This window comes from Urocampus carinirostris, chromosome 14 (assembly GCF_059441175.1).
Source record: "Urocampus carinirostris isolate Australia breed hairy pipefish chromosome 14, RoL_Ucar_1.0, whole genome shotgun sequence".
In the NCBI taxonomy this organism is placed as follows: domain Eukaryota; kingdom Metazoa; phylum Chordata; class Actinopteri; order Syngnathiformes; family Syngnathidae; genus Urocampus; species Urocampus carinirostris.
Genome location: NC_142362.1, coordinates 26,502,708 through 26,528,169, shown reverse-complemented (window position 1 = coordinate 26,528,169; position 25,462 = coordinate 26,502,708). Strand labels below are relative to the sequence as shown.

The 25,462-nt window shown below is 38.1% G+C and overlaps 1 protein-coding gene across 1 annotated transcript in view; it reads right to left on the bottom strand.

The window, feature by feature from the left end:
- itgbl1 (integrin, beta-like 1) overlaps positions 1–25,462 on the bottom strand; it is a 47,260-nt gene that overhangs the window by 5,674 nt on the left and 16,124 nt on the right. The window contains exons 3-7 of the mRNA XM_088352137.1: positions 18,167–18,313; positions 16,442–16,564; positions 16,113–16,253; positions 9,166–9,306; positions 7,759–7,905 (exon numbers count right to left, since the gene is read on the bottom strand). Of these exons, the coding sequence (XP_088208263.1) occupies positions 7,759–7,905; positions 9,166–9,306; positions 16,113–16,253; positions 16,442–16,564; positions 18,167–18,313 (699 nt within the window). The remainder of the gene's footprint in view (positions 1–7,758; positions 7,906–9,165; positions 9,307–16,112; positions 16,254–16,441; positions 16,565–18,166; positions 18,314–25,462) is intronic.

Here is a 25,462-nt window from a genome sequence, read left to right as displayed (position 1 = left end):
TCCAAATACAGTAAGTTGCATAAGATTCCACATGCTGGGGAACCTTCGGAATTTAGTCTCAAAGTTGACCCATAGGGCTTGTTTGCTGTAGAGCTGTGATTTCATTGAAGTAACTCAACACTTTCAAAATGGCAAATACCATTAACACTACACGTGAAGCCAGCTCCGAAACAGACAGCAATTGTAGTAAATAGAATTTCTCCGACCTCGACTTCATGCTTGATTATGACAAAAAAATTGCCCAGACAGATATGTCTAGAGAAAAAAAAACACTTGTAATGCCAAATAATTAGATATACAGACGTATCAATTCGAAGCAGTGGTTTGAGGCAAGTGACAAGGACGAGAGTGAACTTGACATTTGCGACAAAGGGAAGAGTTATTGTTTCTAAATAGGGATTAGTAGGTTGTGTTCAGGACCGATCTCCTGAGCAAATGTTTGATGTAATTACCAGTTTCTATGACTTTTTCATCGAGGTAATTTTGCAATTTTTCATTATGAAGTGCATCCGTTTGTCAGTCCGAAACACACATCTGGGAATGGGCCATACTAAGAAAAACGGAGTGAACATATTTTCTGTTGTAAAATATAGATGTTGCCCTGCAAATATCTTTTTTTTGTGGAGGTGCAGGTTTCCACAAACTGCTTGCGACAACAGTGGATTTAATCTTTCTGTGTTAGTTAGTGTTAAGTGTTTGTACGAATTAGACAATAATCTAGCGGGATATATAAGAATTATATCTAGGCACAGTATGTGTATATTTGCTGTGCAAGATGTTGCCGGTGATTCGAGAAAACATACAATAAAACATTCTGGCCACGGGCTTTCTAGTGTACTATAAAAACAAAACAAAATGCATGATCTCTGAAAATAATTTGAATGTATATATATATATATATATATATATATATATATATATATATATATATATATATATATATATATATATATATATATACAAACATGTATAACATGTACCATTTCCTCACATTTTGCACTTTTAAGAATTTGGAAATATCTATAAGGTTCTGTCATAAAACTCTGTAAACATTGAGGACAGCATGTGTATAACTAAAACCACACTTTCATACATGCACAGATCCATTGAGCATGGAACCATCTGTGCAAGGGACTCAGTTACCCTGGCAACCACTGATGTCATAACACCCTTGCCTTATCGATTATATTCGCCTGTCAAACTATTCACACCTGGAGGGAGTAAGTGTGTATCTGTGTGTGTGCGTGAGGTTACGAGTGTCACACTTCTCTGATAAAGTCCTATTTGCAGGGCTCCCCATCAGGCAATTTCGTCCGAGTTTCCATCAATTTTCCTGAAAGTGCACACTACTAACTGAGGGTGGTTGGGAGTGCAGAACATTTAATTTGTCACTTTTTTAGCACAAGCACTGGAAAGTATTGTGGATCAGAAACAGAAGTGTGGAGAAAGTGGAGTACTGGAAGGGGATTGTGATGACCTTTGTTTTATATTAGTCTCAATAAAGTTGGCAATGAAAAAGGAAGGTAAATGGTATTAAACAATGGAGGACAGGAGACCTTTAGTTTTTCTCCTTTACAATGGCTTATCAAAAAAAAAAACGTGTTTCTTCATGGTTGCACAAAACAAACACTTTTAACAAATATGGTGTCAGGAGTAGCTCACTCTTGGTTATGTTTAAATTTGAATGATAGCAGTAAATCCAGAAAAAAATGATCAATGCATGTTTATTAGTGGTGTAAGATTAAAAAAAACTTTGATTGTAGTATCACTTTGAAATAAATATTAAACTTAAATGGCCTTAGTGAAATTGAGAAATATTGCACAATATTAACTTTTACAGACACTGAACCCCTAATGCCCCCGACAAGCAGGTTGCTGTTGCCGCTATTGGTGTGTGCGTGAGTGTGTGTGAATGGCTAAGTGTAAAGCACATTGTAAATCGCTTTGTGAGGTGTTCAGTGATTTGAAAAGCGATACATAAATGTAGACCATATACTATTTAAATAAAAACAGACGTCAGCGCTTCTACACTTTTACTGTCCTCTAGCGAAGGGAAAGAGCAACTGGTATGTATTTATTTTAAAAATAATACCTTTTGATAGAAGTAAGCTGGAGACTTGCTTTTCTTGAATACTCAGACATTTACGGTGGGCTGCCTGCTGTCTAAATAGATAAATTGTGTGTGTAGCCCCACCATGGATTGTAATAACGATAAAAATGTATAATCTAATATATTGCAAAACGAGCTTGATACAAATATTAAATTGGCCTCCTCAAATTAATTTGTAAATCCATCACAGTAATAACAGCTACTTAGTGCTTCAGTAATCGCTGGTTCAGTGCTTCTAGGGTTTTAAAGTTGACTTGTGTTTCATATATTTAATATCAACGTATCAAGCATTGTGTTCTGCAGCAGACAGCAGACAGAAAATGGTATCACAGAGGCGGGTTGTTAGTGTGTGTTAGGTGGGCGTGACAGCCTGTGTGCGCGACTGTAATGACAATATAATGACAATGAAATTATTTATTCGGCAATTATGTGTTCTGTGTATTTATTTGTAGATCTACTGTTGTACAAGAATTCAAGGATTCAAAGTGTTTATTTTCATATCCACAGTAAAAAAACACAATTTCCTGCACAATGAAATTCTTACTTTGCTGTTGCCAGTGTAATGAAACTAAGAAACAACATACTTGTATACATAAAAGAATATTACGAATATTAAAAAGATAAAAATACGGGATTAACTCAAGAGTTAAGGCAATAAGATAAAAATAAGTTGAATTGTTATTTTGTTACAGTCGTACACTCTCAGTCGGTAAGGACGTCATCTAGGGTAAGTTACTCCATTGGGGCTTATACGAAAGGTCGTCGCTACTTTGCAGATTTTCAGGTATCACGGGGAATTCTGGTCCTTGTCAAAATATGGTAATGACCCCCAAATATGCTTCATTGTCATAGTCATGTCAAATTTTCCCACGAACAGTAAAACAGTGCTTCAAATATGGGCAAAAGATGCTACCCCTTCAAGCTGTGTTGATTGCTTTAAACCAGCCAAGAGTAATTTAGTCGGTGACCTTCAGGATTCTTTCAAAGTGAATGTAGTTGTACCAGCTGGAGACCAGTCAAGTGAGAAGTCATCGGGATGACACATATCGTCAGAGGCGATATGTGGAGGGAAATCACATTGGAAATGTCACTCGGAATCTGCCTCACAGTTATCTCGCATCGCCTCACAAAATAAACTGCACTGACCCCCTTTAAATCTGACCTTTTGCCCCACATCAAATGCCAGACATGAGACTGTCCAACCGTTTATAGCGTTACCATTGCACTTGGCCAGAAACCTCAATGATGAAAGCAGGTGTTTCCTTGAGGAAATACCACATAGTGGAAAAAATGTGCCTAACTTTAGTGTCTGCGGAAGAATAATGGGAAAAAAACACTTCACAATACTGCTTCACAATTCAGGGTTTTCCTCAGCTCAAGCTACCATCTGCACACATTTCTTTATTCTATTCTCTGCTGCTGGTTTCTTTTAAAGTCTGTACCTCAGAGTACTTTAAAGTCCCTGCCAGGTTCTGATTTTGGCCACAGCAAAAAGCAATGGATGTTTTATTAAATAATTGTTTTTGGGATGTGGGAGGAAACCGGAGTGCCCGGAGGAAACCCACGCAAGCACGGGGGGAAAATGCAAACTCCACACAGGAAGGTTCGATCTCATGACCTCAGAAGTGTGCGGCACATGCGCTAACCACTGCGCTGCCGTGCTGCTTAATTTAACTTCTCTTTGGAAAAATAAACTGCTGAGTCAAAGATTGCGTCCAAGCTCTACTTTCATCCAAAACAGAGTAACGCTACAACGTACATTGAAAGTACAGTGATTCTAACACCACACCACAAACTATTAGCAATTTCAATGACATACAAACATATTATCCATCAACAAAAACCTATTGTAATAATCTTGTATTGAGTTAAATTCAAAGACAAAAGATGCTGGCATTATATTTCCAATATTGTTACCTGTATTTTTTTAAGCACAACAGATGCTGGTAGATAATGTAGTATTCAGACTAAGTGTCTGTTCCAAGTCCAAATTAGGTGACTTTAAATAGGTGGAAACACACATATTTAGTACTACATTGTAGTTCCAAAAAATATCACATGTAGAAAAAGAAAACTTTATTTTCAGCTTCAAATATGTCAAGAAGGACACTTTTTTCTGGTGTATTTGCAGGACTGTCAGAGAAAATTTGAATATCGTTATGAAGTTCGTTATTTTCTGTAAGGCAATTAAAACAGATATGCCATAGATTTTAAATTCATTACAAACTCACCGAACTATTTCCAGCCTTTCATTATTTTGATATTGCTGATTAATTTATTAGCCTCTAGTATACCTTTTTCAAGATATCCAAATGTTTTGAGATAGGATATTTGTGTGTATACCATGAGCAATATTAATTCAATAAATGTAAGTCATTTATTGATATTTTAGAAGACTGATTATGAATCCAGACTGTATAATGTTTTTTTTTTCTTTGATTGCATTACAGAAAATAGGGAACTTTATCACAATGTTCTAATTATATACATATTTGTGTAATTATATCTATTTGTCAAAGAACAAACAGTAATGCCCATTTAAAATACTTTATGGTTTCATTCTTGCAGTTTAAAATTCCATTTTATTACAGGTAGTGTAGATAATTTAAGGAGACTGCTGGATGTGTTGGAGTTAATTAAGTCTGCTGTTACGTGTCTATCTATTCTGTTTCATTGTTACCTAGTGAGCACCAATAAAAGCTACGATGCCACCTAGCAGATGTCCACAGAGGGCGACAAATTCTCATTTGGTTCGCCTTCACAGATGGCCATCCTTTCCTTTTATATCACGATACTCTTTATTTTGATGTTTCAACCACAGCAACAACTTGCAGTATTTTGGACTACATATCCTGAGCTATTTTGTAATATTGAAATTATTATGAAATGCCTTTTTTTCAATCAGGCACAGAACGTGTAGTGTTCCTCCCCACACTGATGCACATATCTTGCGTAATATTACACGCACCGGGGGAGTCGAGAAATTTAGTTGGCTCATATCCTCTCGACTAGAGCTGTGACATTATAGGATGAAAACAAAACTCTCAAAAATGGCGGGTCCCATTTACGCAACATGTGAAGCAGCTCGGAAACAGACGGTTCATTTCTGCTTGGAGAGATTTGACTTTGCTTACTGTGTCGCTGGGGGAATCGTGACTTTTTTCCCCGAGTTGCATGCGCTGAACTCCAAGAGCTGCTTGAAGTAAGTTTTACTGCTGCCGTTACTGCGTGTGGTCATTTTTTGCCTTAGCATCATTTTAGGTAGGCGATTGTAACTTTTCCTTTGTGATTTTTAGGATATTATCGTCCAGCCAGCTCACCATTAGCGCCGAAGTCTTCCAGATTTGTCTGGTCCATGTTAGCCCCCGTTTGGAGCAGCCTGCTGTGTCTGTTGGTTTATTCCTGGATTGGTTCATGATTGTTGCCGTATTTGCTTTTCGTTGTTGGGTCCTGGTTAGCCTGGCTGCTTACTGCATGTTTTTGGTTGGGCAGCCTGGCGTTGATCGTCCCGGTTAGCTCTTGTTAGCAGCTGGCTAGCCTGTCGTGTCCATTGGTCTATTCTAGTCTTAGTCTGTCTTTGTTGCCGTATCCGGTTTTTGTTGTTGGTTTCCAGGTTGGCCTGGCTGCATTCTGCATATTTTGAGTCGGCCAGCCTCCGGTTTTTCCACCAATCCTTCCAGCTTAGTCCTCCTTAGCTATCGCCTAGCCTGCTGTGTGCTTTGGTTCATTCCTGAGTGGGTTAGCCCTTATTAGCTCTTTTTGTGTTATTTTTGCAGGTTAGCCCCATTTTGGTTGCTCACCAATTATAGTACTATTACTGCATCCACCTGCAACACCTATGCATTCCCCACAAAAACTACCACACCTTGGTTTAAACACTCAGAACATCTTAGACGAATTCACACGTAAAACAATATGGTGGCTGGCTTGCAAGTGTGCCGGTGTTACTCTGATGACGTCACAGCTCAGGAAGTCAAAATTGGAATATACCGATAAAATATATATTGATTCTATGCAAAAACTATATACAATCTTTTAAAAATTTTGCATGTTTCAGAATTTGGGTATCCCTTTAAAGCCTTTATTATGTGTTTATCCGGGAGTATCATGTCTAATCTTATTACAAACAATACACTGTGTTGTAATCAATAACAAAAAAGACAATTATAATTCTCATTTAGGTTATATTGTCTGTTAAGAGTCATATGCAGGAATTGGAAGCTCTTGTGGTTGATTATTAAATATTGGGAGTTAAGATTGGAAGCTCTAATATCTTTATGACTGTAGCAAAAAATCTGAAATGTGCTAAATCCAAATAATTGTAAACTTTTACAGTTTCCTTGGCACGTTTGTCCTGTTACTTGTTAAACGCGCCGCCATCAATCAACAGGCCACCAAGGTCCACCGAGAATGAGCATGCTGCTTTTCCGTTGTGATACTGCGACTTTCCTTTGTGAGTTGGCCTTCAGCGGATTGCGAGAAAACAGACTACTGCTGTCCAACAGGGCCACTAATGAATCATACAGTGTCATAAATCACACAAATACAGCCACCGCTATTTCACTGTAACGTTGCCGTAACACTGTATTATATAATGTAATCCCAGGTGACACCTGCTCAAAGAGATCCTACAGAAACTTACATCCCAAATTAAATCAGTTATTTTAAAATAAGGGGAAAAGCGATGCAGGACATTCATCACCACTGAGGGGAAAAAGCTTCAGGGCCACAAGCTCATGAAAGATCACCTAACCTGAGCATTGTGTCGTAATGCTAGTAGTGACTACAAAGTTTTTAATTTGGTTTTGTTTTTAACTTTGAACACCTGCAAAGGAGGATGCATAGGATGAAAAGTCGTTATTTCGACTTTTACTGCTGTTTGTTGTTTTGAACTATTATGCAATTTTTACATCATTTTCACTTTTAGCCAATCATGTTCTTTGACCCACACTGCGTTTAGGGCGGATCTGCTTTTGTCACTTTGGAGATTTAATACAAAGAAAAGGCTCTATCGAGGTTTGCTCCACTGCTTTTCTTGTAAGTTTGAAATCCAAAGATGTCTTCTCTCCTTAATTTGCGTGTCTCATTATTGATACCTTGACCGCCGGAGTCATCAGGGCACCATTTCCTGTTGAGTGTCTTGGGAAAGAACAGCCTGGCAGCGGCCATCTCTCTCCGGGCAATTGTTTTCGATTTATCATAAGTAAAGCCAGTGTATCAGGGAGAAACCCCCCCGTGCATTTAAGACATTTAAGAGTTAGCAATCGCCAACTGCATAAGTACATGCACAAAATAAATTCACAATTTATTTTATTAATATCATCCTATAAATCGTATTACTGTATCTTTATGTTCAATTACTATTTTAATATGTTTTCAGTGATCTGGAAAATACGTTTTGGAACTATTACATTCATGATTTTGGGAGGTTGAGAACAGATTAATTGGTTTTCAGTTATTTCAAGATCTGAGAATTAAACAAAAAGGGAATTAATCAATCTTGTGTGTAGAGGGACCACTGTATTTGCTAAATATCCATTGTTGTTGTTAGATTTCCTATTCAAAAGAGCCACAAGAAATGACCCATTTTCAGGTCAGAGCTGAATGCAGGGGGTTACCATGGAAACATGAACACCATAAGGAAGTACCTCGCCCAAAGCAGGGCAGTCTGGAAGTTCCCCGGCACTTCTTCAGGCTGCTCTCCAGAGACATGGAGCATGATTGTGGATGCTCACACTTCTTTCCAGACCAGCCATCCTTGCAGTCACATCTGCCACAGTGACACTGACCGTGACCTGGGGGGATATGTATCAAACAACCAAGCTAGCAACAAGTTAACTGGAAACAAGCGCCTATACAAAATTGTTTTTGGGTATTTAATAAATGCCAAATAAGGGTTGAAAATGGGGGCTCTGTGTTTGTTTTTGTGTAAAAACTACCGTAAATTCCAGGCTTGAAATACAGTGCGTCTTATTGTTATGATTTATTCTCCTGAAGGCACAGAGGAAAATGGAAAGCTGCTCTTTTCCACAATGTATACGTTTTGAATACAAAACACTACAGTGAGGTCTGGAAACATTTATGACGGCCTTTTATAGAAAATAGCCCATGTTTTTGCTAACCTTAGTCACATAAAATACAGCAGGAGCAAAACAGGATGTTTGACAGAATTGTATCATTAATATTTTCAACTTACTTATATTTCAACATTTTCACACACAAATCGAGTCCTCAATTTATACATTTGAATTGGACAGCAATAGGAGATATCTATCAAAAACGCTACACTCTTATTTCCGTATTATCAGCGGCAATGAAATTTCCCTTAACACTCCTCTTGTGTTGGTTTACAGGTAACACACCCTATTTTAGCGCTTCGGTGGCAACCTTATCCATAAAATTATTGTTTTGTTTTTATTTTTTTGTGGTGATCAGGGCCTTTTCTTTTTCACTTGATTTTGTCAAAATAGACTTTCTGAACAAAGTCAAGAAGTCTTGATGCAATAGACAAATTTTGTATGCATTAAATATCCAAAATGAGTCGGTGTCATCCCCAACACAAGCAGAAAATTAATCCGCAAGGAATAGTAACAAGTGAATGCAATTTTGTTTATTACTGCATCCACTAATCACCAATAAGAACATAAAAGACACATCTGTGTTGCAATCTGGCATTATTCTCTTTCAAATGGTTTCCTTGGCACTGTCGTCTATAAATATAGGGATCACAATATACACGGGACATTTCTTTAGTTTTTTTCTTTTGGTGCGTTCGTAAATATCAGATGCATGTGTGCAAAGACATCGCGCCATTCGCGTTTTGTAGCCAATAGCGTCAACAGCAAATTCCCAACACGGTTAGCGTCAGGTGTGCATTGGGCTAAAAATGTGAAGAAATGGACCCGAATTTGTTCATTTTTAAGACTGTTTAAGTCTACAGCTAGTACAGTGACAAAATGTAATTGTGTTTTTAAGTTTGAGCATGTGGCTTTTAAACAGGTGTAGTCCGGAAGTTACATTATGTAATATATATATTGATAACAAAGCATATTCACCAGAGCAAAAGTCATCAGTGTATCGGTCATAGGTGGCGTGGCAGTTCCTCTCATCGCATTCGCAGGTGTTACCGTGAATATCTCCCCAGTCACCTGAGGGATCCACATCATAACAGCTGCACTCCCCGCACACACAGGTTCCTAAGGCAAACAGACACACACAAACACACACACAAACACACACACAAAAGCTCTTTTTTATTCAGGGGTTAAAAAGGTAAGAAGGGTGTGGAGAAAACATAATCCTGTACACTGAACAACCCAACAAAATATTGAACTCTGTCGACACAAACTGTGTTTCAGTAATCTGCAGGAGGCACCACCAACACATACACCTTGGGGATATTGCCCGGAACCAAGATAAGGGAGTATGCCTTGGTGTGTTTGGTATTTTGGATACATTTTGCCTCAAGTCGGTTGTATGAGAGAAGGTTAAATTTGGCTTGGCTCAGTTACCATGCTGACATATTCTCTATGGTTAGCCTGCTCGAGATTAGCCTAACAATCAGGCTGAGATTATCCCCAGAGATACGTCTACCACTACTACTGTCTAATGTGTAAAAAATTGATGGGTTTCATAGCATATCCAGGGACTTTCTGAATATGTCCTGTATTACTATTTTACATATGGGCTATATTGTCATTGATTAAAATGCTGTTGACTGCATACTAGCAGCAGTCATCTTTAGTCTTCCATGTAGTACATCTTTTGCTATGCCAATTCAAGATGTGTCTAATTTGTTGAATATTATTTTTGCTGTTTCTGGCATTCTTACTAGTGGCCATAAAACTTGTATATATGCTATCAAAAAAAAAATTGACAAGGGTAATATAGTATGTATCGGTTCAACTCCCAGTCATCTGTTTCATCAACAAATTGAGAGATGTTTGTTTTTATGTAAGATCAATGAAATAAATCCAAAATAAAAAAAAGAGTTAGAATTTTCCTTATTGTCAATGATAACAATGTAGTAGACATTGTTAAAAAAGTGAAGTGATAAAAGCCTTAAAAGAGAAAAATAAAATAAACAATATTTGGTCAAATACTCTTCGGTTTCAGACGGTTGTTCGGATTTTTTTGTTTTAAATGACATATTACCAATAATAATAAAACATCCATCCATCTATAATCTGCACCGCTTATCCTCAGTAGGGTCGAGCGGGTGCTGGAGCCCATCCCAACCGTCTTCGGGCAGTGGGCAGGGGACAGCCTCAACTGGTTACCAGCCAGTCGCAAGGCACACAGAGACAGACAACTCACTCGCTCATTCACACCCAGGGACAATTTGGACCAGCCAATTAACCTGACATGCATGTTTTTGGAATGTGGGAGGAAACTGAAGTGCCCGGAGGAAACTGGAGTAGCCGGAATAAACCTATGCAGGCACGCGAGAAAGTGCAAACTCCACACAGGAAGGTTCAATCTCATGACCTCAAAACAGTGCTGCACACGTCCTACTCACTGCGCCGCTGTGCTGCCCAACTAATAGAACATTATGCACTAAATTAATAACATTTGAAAACGCATTGGGAAACTATACAAACACAGATACGTCAACACTCATACTGACCAGTCACAAGCCCTTCAATAGAAAGAGAGTGTAAAGGAGAGAGAAAAGGAGAGAGAAAGAAAGAGATAGATAACGAGAGAGAGAAAAAAGAGAGAAAATGAAAGAAAGAGGAAAGGACAGTGAGACAAGATGAAAGAGAAAAAAGAAAGCTAGGGAGGGACAAAAAAGAGAAAGAGAGTCAAAGTCAGAAATGGTCAGAAGAGAGAGAAAGAGAGAAAGAGAGATAGAAAGAAAGAGAGAGATTTGAAGGTGGCCGGTGTTGTGCCTAAATTAGGCCCCCCTTCAAAATCCGACTCACTTTCGCGTGAATGTTTGTCACGATCGTAGTCCGTATAATGTGTTCATCAAGGAACATTTATTGGTGTGATCAAGACAAAAAAGCAAGCGTAGTATATTTAATTTGTTTATTAAGACATGCAAACGTCTCCAAGATGTTTTATCAGAAGTGCAGCACTGAGAAACATAGTTCACGCATAGGGGAGTCTGATTTTGCAGGGGAGTCGAATTTAGGCAAAACACCGACTCCTTGTTAACAGGGGAACGACTCTCGTCATTCACCTTATAAAGCCGTTTCGTTTGCGAAAGACCCATCACTACACTAAACCCGACCGCGTGTTGTGCATGCTTGTTCCTGTTATGCACTCTAACACACATCCCTGTTCCTATAGAGAAAGTTGTGTGGCCGCTGTGTATTAATGCATGCATTTAGCCCCGGGCGCTGCCACCCAGCTGCTAGTCGCGTTGACAGCGTGCCAGTTAGAGTATTATTAGCTAAGCCATGGAGGAGCGACTATGCTTCCTTCTGTCACTCAAGCTTTTCTCGCAGGGGAGATGAAGGATACTATGGAGTACAAAGAAAAAACACTTAAAATTATTAAAAGTACATTACATGTAGGTCGATGAAACTTTGTTTTTGGGCACCCCATTTACTTACAGTTTCCGGCTACTATTACTTTTTAATGCAGAGTAGAAAAGTGTGGGTTGTCAATTTTGTCATTTTTCTTTCTAAGTCTACCACAGATCAGCAATAATTTCATCTAGAAGAAGGAGTCTCCTTACAACACAAAAAGGCACCGATTCTTTACAGTTTCCGATAGGTGGTGTTGTGACAGTTATAATACAAAAAGCAATTACTAGACTCATACGACTACTAGGAGGGATGGGTAGTGATCCAAATAGTCATTTTATTGATACTAAAAGAGTATTGGCTCGGATTGATACCATTGTCCAGGGATTAATACTTCGCTATTCAGCTGCCTTCAGCTTATCATACACAAGCGTAAGCCTAAGTGTGTGAAAGGGCAACACTGTAATTTGCAAGGGAAAATGGTCTGCTACTGTTGCAAAACCACCAATTTAAATAAAAAAGGGTCAAAAGTTCACCCTGCAGACAGCATTTAGTTGCACCCAAAAATATAAACATAATACTGTTCCTGCTCCATTTGTTGTCACTATGGGAACAGAGCCAATGAGAGACAATTGCCCACCCCTAACTGGTTGGTTGGTTGGTTGGTTGGTTGGATGGTTGGTTGGTTGGTTGTATCCCTTAACCACTAGGGTCGTAGGGGCACCCTTTCCTTTGGTGTGCCTTGGGCAGTACAGCCTCTCCAGGCCAACATATGTTTCCACCCGGTCTCGGACGAGGGGCTTTCGCGTGATAGGCGAAAGGGCTAACCACTGCACTAAACTAGAATATATATGACAGTATATTGAAATGTTAGGTAAAATATTGTGGCATGGTATTCAAATCAGCGGTATGTCTTTAAAGGGAGATTGTGTTTTCTTTAGCGCCTCCTAATGGTACAAAAAAACGTATTTCTTGAGAAAAAACTATTAATTTCAGTATTGAATGAACTATCGTATAAAGTTGCATTAATTTTAAATGCTTATAGGTCAAGAAATTGGTCTACACAGCCCGAGGCTCACTTAGTGATAGATGATATGATTGCTGTTATCTTGCTGCTAAAGGTAACAACCAAGCATGACTCAACTTCAGCTTCTTACATAAGCCCTAAGCAATTGTAATGTCCTTCTAACTTGGATAAGATTTGTTTGCATAATATATATTCCACAATCACTAATCAAAAAGCAGCATTGAGACTTGCCTGTGTGGAAAATAAAACCCATGACACTTCTTTTTTAATTGTGCTTGGAAATAACATTTTCATACATGGCACTCAATGAATTCCTATATTGATTGCCTTTCAAAAGAAAAAATAAACAGTTAGAATATAATATATAATTGTGTGTGCATGTGTTCGTGTCTATAGACTTGAATGTGGTAACATTTTCAGAATTTTTATCATTATTGTGGGGACCAACAGTCCCTATTAGAACATTTTGCAGGTCCTAATGTGACAATGGTTTTAATGTGTGGTTTTAGAGTGAAGATTTTAATTGGAATACTTTTGGGATTAGGTTGAAGGTGAGGGTTTTAGGTATTCAGTTATGATAGTTAAGGTTAGTGGAGGCATGTCCAGAGTCCTGCCTGAGGGCGATTCAATTCATTTGTGCAAAAAAAACAAAAAACAAAAATCACAATTTCACCAGATGATGGCAGTAGCACTTTGGCCACCTTGCCCTTGGCTTTCTGTGAGAATTTTAGCCCACCACATTCTTGAAATGGTGATTGTAAATTAAAAAAAGGAAAGTTGAGTGTGGGGGTCGCTGATTTCTGGACAAGTGGACATTAGAGTAGTTTTTCGTCGAAATTCAAAACAATTGTGTCTGCCTAATTTTCCAAGAGACTGTGACCGTTTTCAAACAATGTAATAAAAAGGCACTGCCAGACGACACATGATGACTACTACTGGAAACGAACGCTGTGAAAACATTAAGCAACTGGAAGCCGTTTAATGGCACAGCAGCACTTTTTCACAAGGCCCTGCGAGTCAAATGAAATGCCACAAAGGCAATCTATTAGTTCACAATTCTGATCGCCAAGCACTGCAAACCTTTCACGGGGGTTAAACTGATCAAAGACTGTTCAAAGAATGCCATGCTAAATAATCTGCCCTCACACATTTTTCAGATTACAAAATATGGCCCGCTGAAAGGTTTGGACACCTCTGGGTTAGGGTAAGGATCGTGGAAATGCATTATCTATATGGCATTTAATAGAATAGAAAAATACAAAACTGGGTGCGTGTTTACCTTTGTGTGTATTCAAACTTTTTCAACTCCTTAACTGCCAGTGCAGTAAACATATATATTTGACAATCACATTAGGTTTGAGTGCGTTAATATTTTCCCTAACACCTTATCTTCACTGAACATGACTTATTAAATTTCCACTAAATCGATTCAAGCAACTACAGAAATGTAAAAACTCTGTTATTATCAACCCCAAAATCAGAATTTTTTTGACATTTGCTATTTTTTTTGTTCTATGCACTGGTAAATTTCCAGCCTTTGCCCTCTGTCAGTGTTTTGTCTCTTGTTTGACTAGGCAGAAATGGGAGATCTGAAAAGGAACTCTGTTTAAATACACTTCAGCTAATTATAAAATGGGGATAGCGGAAAGGGCAGTGTAGTGGATTACCCAAAGGCCGGTCGATTTTTCACTAATGGAATTTCTGTGGACTTGAAGAAGGTCCTTTTTCTCTTTATTGTAGCCTTGCATTATGATTCCCCTGAATAAAGTTATCTCATCACCTGGCTCAAGAAATATTCCTCTCACTTGAACAGGGATGAAAATGGGTCGGTGACTCGGTGGTTAAAAAGATGAAAAGGGCACGGAGGGTATGTTTCGGTACAATGTACAACCCAAGAAACTATTAATATGTTTTATATCTAGGATGAATTTAGCCTGAAGTTGGTTGCATGAAAGCAGGTTAAATTTAGCTAGTCACTGTAGTGATTTCTGTCCCCACATGTGAATTTTCCTGCAGGGGTGAATAAAGTATCTATCTATCTATCTATCTACTGTTTCTATCTACAGCTGCCCTGCTTCTGCTCAAGGTAACAACCAGGCCAAGATGGAGATACATGGCTATTGTCTGAAAAATTTAAGAATGTTATTGCATTTTCATGGACTTTCTTAATATGGTGCATTATTTTAACTATCTTGATTTGAAATTTTACACAACAGCTAAATTCTCATTTCATTATTCATGTAGTATTTTAGTTGCTGTCAGGCCATGTTTTTATTGCAATGATAATCAAGAATGCTTGTAAAATGGCTACCAGAGGTTCGATAAATATGTATATTGAAGATATTTTTGAGATCCTAAAATGTGACGTGAAAATTTGCAAATATGGTATCAGAGTAACAGAGTATATATTGGTCCGATTCCCATTCATCCTTTCCCCCGTCAATGGGAGAGAAGTTTGTTCTTCAAGAAAAATCCATGAAATAAAACCAAAATGAAAAAAAAACCACAAGAAAAAGTTGGAATTGGCATACTTGCAACAGTTTAAGCCAAAATGTGCCGGCCAGACTATCGTATTTCCACAAGTATAAGGCGCACTTAAAAGTCTCTATTTTCCTTCAAATTGTGTGGTACGCCCTATTGTGCGGTGCGCCCTGTGTGTAAGGCAACGGATGTAGCTGAGGATATAGATGGAAAAAAAAGTGTGAAACAGGAAATTAGTAAACTTCTAGGTTGTGTACGATCTAAACTATGTATCGTGGGGCTGAAGTTGACCATTGCCATTTGACTTCAATTTTCCAATTTCTCTAGTTTCTCCAGTAACAACCATCCATCCATTATCTGCACCGCTCATCCTCACTAGGGTCGGGGGGATGCTGGAGCTCAGCCCAGCTATCTTCAGGCAGTAGGCAAGGGACACCCTGAACTGGTTGCAAGCCAGTTGCAGTGATTTTCTCCATTAACATTAAGATAAAAAATGCACAAGCATATTTGCAATTTACACATGTGATTCTTAATCATGGTGTGCATTTATCAAGACATATGATTTTGAATTAGGGAATTTATTTGTTTTCAAGACATATTTCTCCCCATGTAGTGCTGTGTAAAAATGACAAGAGTGACATGTGGTTCATGGGAAAATTCCATACAAATTAATGTGAACTGCCATTAGTTATGAGGGAAGAAGAAATGCAATGGCAAAGCCAAGTTCACCAGTGAGCAGTGTTTACGTCACTTTTGAGCAGACTAGTTGAGAAACATGCCAACAATTTGAAGAATAACAAACACTTTCCCTAAAATGTAAACATAGTTACATTTTTGAAAACACGAGCATTTTCAAGAATTTCAAACACCCGTACAAACCCTGAATATTTTTTGGCCTTATTTTCAGTTTTGTGGCATGTATTTTTCAAATAAGAATTTTTTTTTTTTCGTTATTTGAATTTGGTTGTTATTCATCTGGAACTCAGTATTTGCTGGGTATTTTCAAAGCATAGAAACAGACCTCGGTTGCTGCAGATTTTGCCGTCTGGAGATGAGCATCTGCGTTTGTTCTCCCATGGGCTGATGTCACACTGAAATTCACATTTGTCTCCATGCCAACCAGCAGCACAGTAACAGTTTCCACAGTAACACTGGCCGTGGCCTGGAAGCACAGTTTAACATGCAACAGCCTGATGAGGTCAGTCCCATTGACGGATGTACACTGACAAAATACTAAATCTTTGTTTTTTTAGAGACATGTTTGTTGTATCTTTAATTAAAAACATTTATGCCATGCTACTCCAATGATAATAATGTGTCATATGTCAAGAGGTGAAGTTTGGCAAATACCTCCACACACTTCACCAGTCTCCTCATCCAAACACTCGCTGTCGTCGCACTCGCAGAAGGTTCCTGTTACCAAACCTTTGTTGTCTTCATTGTTGCACATACAGCTTCCACAATGGCAAGTTCCTTCACAAAGAAATGGTTTAACCTTTAATAAATGTACAGTGCCTCGCTAAAGTATCCGCCCCAGAGAACTTTTTGTCATCTTGTCACATTTCAGGCTTCAAACTTAAAGGTAAAAAACTGAACGTATGTTCTATGAATCAACATCATGTGAGACATAATCATGGAGTGGAAACCAAATTATTTCTATATTTTGTATTTTATTTACAACGAAAAAATTGAAAAGTAGGTGTTGCAAAAATATTGTACTCTGTTCTCTTATCCCAGCCAAGTTCTCTGATGACTATTGAATCATCCAATCTTGACCCTAATGACTAACAATAACAGAGTGCATTAAGTCTCAGTTTAAAATTACCTGCTCTATAATGAGCTCAGAGGTCTATGAAAGCAGGCACTGGAAAACAGACAGCATCATGAAGACCAAAGGATACGCCAGGCAGGTCCGGGATTGAATTATGGAAAAGTTTAAAGGAAGAATGAAATACAAGAGGATTTCCCAACATTTTCATCCTTTACAGAGAATTTTACGAGCAATAATTTAAAAATGGTGGGGGCATAAATCCAATGCAAACCTACTAAAACATGCCCGCCCCTCAAAACTTGTGGCCCAAACAAGAAGAAAACTAATCCAAGACACAACAAGGAGACCCATGACCATCTAGGATGACCTGCAGGTATACATAGCTCAGGCTGGACAATCTGTGCATTAGACCACTTTTTGTCGTACTCTGCATAAATCTGCTCTTTATGGAAGAGTGGGATAAAAGAAAGCCCTTTCTGATAGAATACCATAAAAAAAGCCTATTGGCATTTGCAATGAGCCATATAGACGACAGAGCTAACATGTGGAACAAGGTGCTCTGGTCAGATGAGACCCAAATTGATCTTTTTGGACTGAATGAAAAACGTTACATTTGGCGTAAGATTAACACTGCACATCACCCTGACAACACCAATGTTAAACAAGGTGGGATAGTGTAGCTTGTCTTTTTGGAATATTTTTAAAGTAAATAATTCTGTCGTAGTATTTTGTAATAAAGTTTTACTGCAGTGGTATTTTTTTACAAAATCGATATATATTTTCTTGATTTTCAGAATGAAAGCAAATAATATATGAGGTTCCTGTTTCCAAGCACTATATTTGATTTTTAGTTTTGTAGTTATTGTGTAGTATTTTTGTTGTATTTCTGGAGAATTATTTTTGAGTGGACACACAAATTGAAACTGGGGACAATGTTGGCACCAAAAAAGTTAATCACTCTTGGGGGCCCCGTTGTGGTTGCCGGGCCCTAAGCAGCTGCTTAGCTTGCTTATGCCTTGGGCAGGCTCTGGCTATGATTGCAGCAAAAACTGGTTAGGCAAAGTATTAACTCAAACAGGGCCAAAATTTTTGCATATTATATAAGGACAAAATAAAATGTTAAATTCATTTAGTCTCTTTTCAGGCTTATGTGTCACATGTTGTTTTTTAGAAAGTGTTATGAGTTTTCTATCTAAGTTTAAACCTGAGATATGGTAATATGTCAAAAAATTCTTGGGGGTCAATTTGCAAGGCACTTTATTCATTAAAGTTCATTAATATACAGTAGAAACACCAGAGAATACCTCTGTTGGAGCATACTACCCCTTGGGGGTTTTTGCACTGTTCCTTGCTCTTTTTTCCAGAAAGGTTACACTCCTCTTGAAATTGACAGGCCTCTCCAAACCAGCCGTCGTCACACTCGCACTTCCCGCAGTCGCAGTAGCCATGATCTGAAGGGGAAAAACACAAAAATACAACATGCTGTTTACGACCAAATATTACGGTTAAAAACGGACCCAAATGTTGGCGGGATATTATTGATCATCTTGAGGAGAGTAAGGAGTTCTTTTCACTTCCTAAGAAGTCAAAATGCGTGGACATAAATACACAGCTCTGGTCTTGGGAGGTATTTTGCATTCAATTGTTTTTTTTTTAATAACGTCTGCTTCCTCTGGATTAAGGCAGAATTGCAGGCCATTTAAAATGATTTATTCTGAAGTGAAAGGAAGATGAACCAATAGGCGAAGATACAGTTGACTCAATTAATGCCATAACGTATAAAATGTTTGCAAAAGCATTTTGGCTTCGTGCTGAAACATAAAAACACATTTTTATCTTTTATTTTTTTTCAAATTACCGTATTTTCACAACTATAAGGCGCACCGGCTTATAAGGGGCACCCCCAAAAATTGTTTTTCTGTCATATATTTTCCATACATAAGGCACACCGGACTTTAAGGCGCTACAAAACAAATTGTTCAGTCAAACTTAAAAACCCCTTAACATTCCGACGGCTCGCAAAGGAGCAAATACATGTCTCAGACACATATGGACACGGTGACTATACAATGTCACCAATCACTCGAATGGATCATTCCACATATCATTAGGAAGGTTAAACGCTTGGGATTCAAGAAATGCCAACCATTTCTTAATTTCAGTTTTCTTTTTTGCTGGCAACTGTGTGGAGAGCAAAGTAAGAATTTCATTGTGCAGGGGATGTTTTTTGCTGTGCATGTGACAATAAACACTTTGAATTGAATTTAATTGAATTTAATTTAATTGAAAAATAGACTTATCACAAATACATCAAGATTAGTCTGAAACAAGATACTGGGAAAATATAACGCTGGGGTAGCTCACCAAAGTCGTCTTGCAGCCATCATGTTCAATAATAATACACAACCATGGTCCTCTTACATCCATGAGTGTAGTAAATCCAACCTTGTAAAATATTTACACGCTCCAAAACATGCAATAATGCCCACAAATAAAAGAAAACCCTAACCCTAATTCTAACCCTAACCCTATCCCGAAAAGCATCTGCATCGATAGACGTTGCTTGTTGCTAGCTGTCTGTTTAGCCCCATAATTCCTGTTCACAAATACAGACTTGCAAAAAATGTTTTCTCCAAGCCTTAGAGCAACCTAACTGTGATTCACATTCATATTTTCGGCCAATTGCAGGCTTTGTTTTGCCCCGCTTTAGCCTATGCGAGCCTGTAAATGCGAAAAAGGACCCACCTCCTTTACCCCCAAATAACTTTGGCCAATAGTGACAGATTCAGATGATGATTGACACATTGGTTAGGAAATGAAACACCGGTGAATATATCCCAGCATACACCGCGGACTACTTCGCCTACGGGGGAAACTAGTCACTCAATATTGACCTATATATAAGGCGCACTGTAATATAAGCCGCATGGTCTACTTTTAAAAAAATCAAGGTTTTTAGGTGCGCCTTATAGTCGTGAAAATACGGTATTATAAAGGGTTTGCCGCTGCTCATCGGTAAGTATAAAGCCTCTGGGAATTGTTTCAGTTTGATAAATCACCATTAGATGACAGGAGTGACTTTGATCAGATTTTAGTCCACACATTGCAGAACCCCACATTAAACATTTGGCAAAAGAGTGTGTGTAGGCGGCCCCATATAGCAACTAGACGTAGGAAAGCAGTGAAGGGAGAGTTGCAAGACATGTACAAGTACCGGCAGTAACTCTTCAACAGAGCTTTTTCCTAAATAAGATGACAAAGTCCCATCATCATTGTCTGGTCAGAGGGATGATGTTACATGCATGTCGGCAGTAATGCGGTAACCCAAAATGACGTGATCGCCATGGGAAAATCTTTAGAATTGATGGGAAAATGGATGGAGTCAAATGCTTGGCCAAACACAGCTCAAAGTTCATGCATCGTTCAGTATTCTTGCAATTAAATATTATTTTGCAAGCAAAGGGCCTTTTGTTTAGGGAAAATATTCTCTAATTATTGGAGTTATCGCAAATGCAAAAAACAAAAACAAATAAAAGACCTGAAATGAAAGATATACTTGAAATGCATCCTTTTACAAAAAAAGCCAATTTTCTAAGAAGTTTTTTCAGAAACTAGTATTTTCAAGAAACTTAAGAATGTTCAACTGTTGGCTGGCACAGGCTCTCCCAATTTAAAAACATCTGGAATTAAATGGATACAAAATTCACAGTTCTCAACACTTTGGGAGATTGGGGAATGTTCTGTACAAACATATTTACCGAAATACTTGTTTTCTGCAATGCACTGTAAGGTAGAAAATGTGTACTGAAAAAAATATTTTGCTCATGGTTTTATTCCCTTAGAATATTCGGCACAATCCAAATTGCAAATTCCTGGCATTTTAAATACATCCCTCGTATTTCATAACAAGCAACTGTCTGTAGTAATTGTTTTCGTGAGGTTATTATTATACATTTATTTTGTATGAATTTTCATATGCATTTATGGGTTTATTTATTCTACAAATAATGTTCTATTTTGATATGTTTTTAATTGTTTTTTGTCATTATGGTGCCCATGTCTCTCAGTTTCAGAATGCATAAGGTGGCATCGAGCCTGTCAGACTCTTTTCCACACATTATTTCTGATAATATTTCTGATGTTCTTTGCCTCTGGGAAAAAAAGAGGCTTGATAACTATCAAATGGAAAAATAAACGGAAACAAAAAGGTTCTCTCCATTTGCCACTCAGGTCCTGATGGACCCTTTCCCCTGGAATACAAATAGTGGTGACTGTTTTTTTTTGTATGTTTGTTTTTTAGGTGAACAAAGAAAATGTTTATAAACTGAAAAATAAAACATAAACCTCCCACTGCAATCATTGCCCTTTTGTTTGACAAAAATATTCGTATCCAGCAATCTATTCACAATAAAACGGTTTCAGTTTGCATCTCGGTCAAACCACTTAACCGACGACATCATCTCCATTGCTTTTCACTAAGCCTTCCCCCACCTTGAGTCCCCTTGTCAGGACTCAACTCCTACCTGTGTAATATAAAGTGTAATATAGTCTTCCATTGTGATTTCTGGATTTTTCTTTTTGGTTTATCTCTCTCACAGTGGACATACACCTACCCTCCATGATTTTTAAGTGGGAGAAATAGCAAAATTGCAGGGTGTTCAAATACTTTTTTTCCTCACTATAAATAAATAAATATATATATATATATATATATATATATATATATATATATATATATATGGATAGATATGGCAATAACCTCTGTGCTGTATGTTGTGCATTTGGCATATTTGACAATAAAGTAGATGTTGAGATGAAATTGAGTTTTATTTGTTTCGAACAATAACCAAATATGCCTTTTTACAGCCATAACTACTTTTTTTTCATTTACTTTTTTGATAAAAGAAAAAAAAAATTCTCATGGTCGACTGATTAAGAAAATCAACCTAATAAAATGTTGTTAATTAAATACATTACTGATGATGTATAATTAGGATTTAATAGTATTTCTTAAAAATATCTATGAGGATTTTTATGTATTAGTTATATCATTATAAGTTATAACTATCTATTGCTACTAAAGATTATGTTATCAGTATTGGCATCAGTCTAAAAAAGGTGGGTTTAATTATTTCTCAAAGTACTTTTAACAATTAAAAAAAAAGAATACTGGAAAAGGAAGAGTTCAAATACCCTTTTTTTTCTACTTTGATGTTTCACTATTTTACCTGCAGTACAGGATTGTGATTACTAGTTTTACCAGTCCTAATGGTTCAAAGTTAACAATTAATTCACGGTATGCTTTATAGAGCAAAAATGTAACCATAAACAGTTATATGAAATGTGATGCACAAAAATATGAAATTATTATTTGAACGTATTATGAATACAGTGTGGATCCTCCAGGCATAACAACCCAAGGCCTATCAGGCAGCATAGTAAGTATTATATGAGTAACGCTCTGTTTTCGTTTGGCAACTAGGGGCCCTGCGCATCGCACTCAATCATCATCATCCCGATTCAGTCATCATGTAAATGCAGCGTCTTTTTCAAGGGCTGCCCATCATTCATTAGCCGGACTCGTCCCCTATCTATCCTCGTTATTGCGGCAGACACCTTTGAGAATATGATAAATGAAAATGGAGCCCTCAAGCAGTTTATTGTAATTGTGAACATTTGCATTTGCATATACCAGCTCAGTAGCCTAGATGGTAAGGCGCCCACTTTGAGACTGGGAGGTCGGTGGTTCGCGCCCCGGCCGAGTCATTCCTAAGACTTAAAAAGTGGTCGGCGGCGCCCTCTGTTGGCTGCGGCTGCATCGGCTCGCTACAACGGGTCAGGTGCAATCGACATTTCGTTCTGTGTACATTGTTACACAGAATGACAATACAAGGAAATTATTATATTATTATTATTATTATTATAATCGCAACACTTGTAGTGGGTGAGTAATTATTTCATCCAACCCATAAGTATCAAACTACTGAACCTATGGGCCAGGATCCTGCATGCATGAAAAGTTGTATTATAAAACTACTAAACTTCACTTGATTCAAAATGATCACGTCATCTAGAAGGCCTGGAGGTGAATGAGAATGAATGGATTTGGATCATTTTAATCTGATAGGCTGGAGGATGGAAACAGTTTGAAGCAAAAGGTGGCATCCAGTCTGTCAGACTCTTTTCCACACATTATTTATATTTATATTTCTGATGTCCTTCGCAGACATCAGTTTGCATATTGGTCAAACCGCTCAATCGACGACACTATCGCCATTGCTTTCCACTCAGCCTTCACCCACCTGGAGTCCAAAAACTTGTCAGAAGAATTCCCATCCAAAATGATCTCCTTCCTTGGCAGTGTTCTTTGAAGCCGATAGCAAACATGTAAACCTCGCTAACATTCATTCATCCATCCATTATCTTTTGCTGATTGGGCAGTAGTCCTGCAGGAAAGACCAGACCTCCCTATCCCCAGCCATTTCATCCAGCTCATCCGACGTGAACCCGTGGGGTTCCCAGGCCAGCTGAAAGACGTAGTCCCTCCAGCATGTCCTGGGCTGTCCCCAGATCCTCTTGCCGGGGGGACATATCCTTAACAACTCCCGCATCCAGTTGGCCTTCTTATCAGATGTCCAAGCCACCTCAGCGGTTTTCTTTCAACGCGGGGGGGAAGCGGCTCTACACTGAGACCCTCTCGGACGGCCGAGTTTCACAACCTATCTCTGCGGGGGAAACTCATTTCAGCCGCTTGTCACTGGGACTGCTTAATTTGCCCGATCACACTTTTCTGTGACTAATTAACACTGTTCACTTGAGCGTTAGCGTGTCAGAGGAAGTCAGCACATGTTCGCAGGGAAACACCCAATAAAGAAACCACTCCCCATTTGGCTTATTATGTTTCAGAAAAGGTCCAGTACTCTCAGAATCCAAAAGTGTTAAATGGCGCACTGTGGTCTGTCAAGAATTGAGTGGCATTTTTCTTTTTGGCCCAGCGACCCGCATTGAAATCATTAAGTGCCTTGCTCCATTGCTAACAACTCACTTGGACTGTTTCAATTTAAAAAAAAAAAATAGAATGTAAAATGTATTTTTTTTTCAATAAATAACACATAGTGCAGTATTCCATATCAAATAGACAGAATGTTTACAGTAATCATTAAATGCACCAGTAGCATGCCATCAGGGTCGTAAACAGGTATGTCAAACATATGGCCCACGGGCCGGAACAATGAAGAAACCCATCCCGGTGTTATTATACCTAAAATAAAAGGCACTGATCCACTATGTAAGGCAATACAAAAAAAAAAAAAAATAAATAATAGTACCTGGGTTTCTGCAGAAGTCTAAGGAATGCTTAGCTCCTTTCTACTACAGATATTCAATCTTATAGCTGTTAAGTATTCATTATCATGTCGGGTAAACTTTTTTTCGGAAATAAAAAAGCTGAAAGACTGTTAAATCATTAATTCAATCTTTTTCATGAGTGTGTGTTTTTTCACCTGTGTCACTTTCCCGTTTGCACACGTTTCTCTGATTGCTTTAAGTGTATGCCAAACTGAGTTCAAGGACCCTTTATTTTTTTCTGCTTTTATTTTACTTTTTCCAGGAGCGCAAAACATTAAGGAATCAGGAGAGAGGTGGGTGGAGAGTGATTTTATATGGTCATCAGTTTTGCTATTGTAGCATTGAAATGGTGAAACTAAGAAAAGGCCTGTTTCAAATGCGGTCCAAACACGGACACAAACACCAAAAATGATGAAAAAAGAAAAGTTTATTTGAGCGTGTCTAAGAAATGCACCACTCAGGGACCTTGGCACAGGCTGCAATGATGACTTGCCGAAAAATGGCCTCAGCTAGTAGAAAATAAACTGTGTCGGAAATGAATCGCAACTGGCTGGCAACCAGTTCAAGGGGTCCCCGCTCACTGCCCGAAGATAGCTGGGATGGGCTTCAGCACCCCCGCAACCCTACTGAGCGGTGCTAATAAGCCGTGCAGATAATGGATGGATGGATGAATGGAAATAAATTGAACTAATGTTTTGCCTTTTTTCTCAGAAATGCACCGTTGATACTGCAAGGAATTAAAGATAGATTTAATGTGAGTGTAGGGGGAAAAACTCAAAAATCGATTTGTAATTCAATCGTACACCCCTGAACCATAATCATGATTTAACTGTGAGCCCTCCAGCTGAGGCACACTTTATGCTAATTATTTACTAGTCTGGCCCCTGGGAGAGTCTTTTTTTGGTAACATGAGGCCCCGGGGCTAAAGAGTTTGACATCCCTGCCTTAACATACGCCAATCTCTGACTTTAAATAAAAACTATAATAAAATAAATTTTTCTTACAAATTTATTTCCTAAAGTGTTTGTCTTCATTTCATAGACTGCCTATATGGCAGTCATTTGGGTTACTATAGTTGGAAAAATATATATATTTTAATAAAGAAAGAAAAACACTTTTATTTTCAATAATACATATTCTAACACACCACTGAAGATATTTTAATGCTATTTTCAAACTTAACTCTATCGTACTTTTGGTCATGCTGGCATTTGGTGTTTTCTGCTGCTATCTGCTCTTATTAACCATGACTG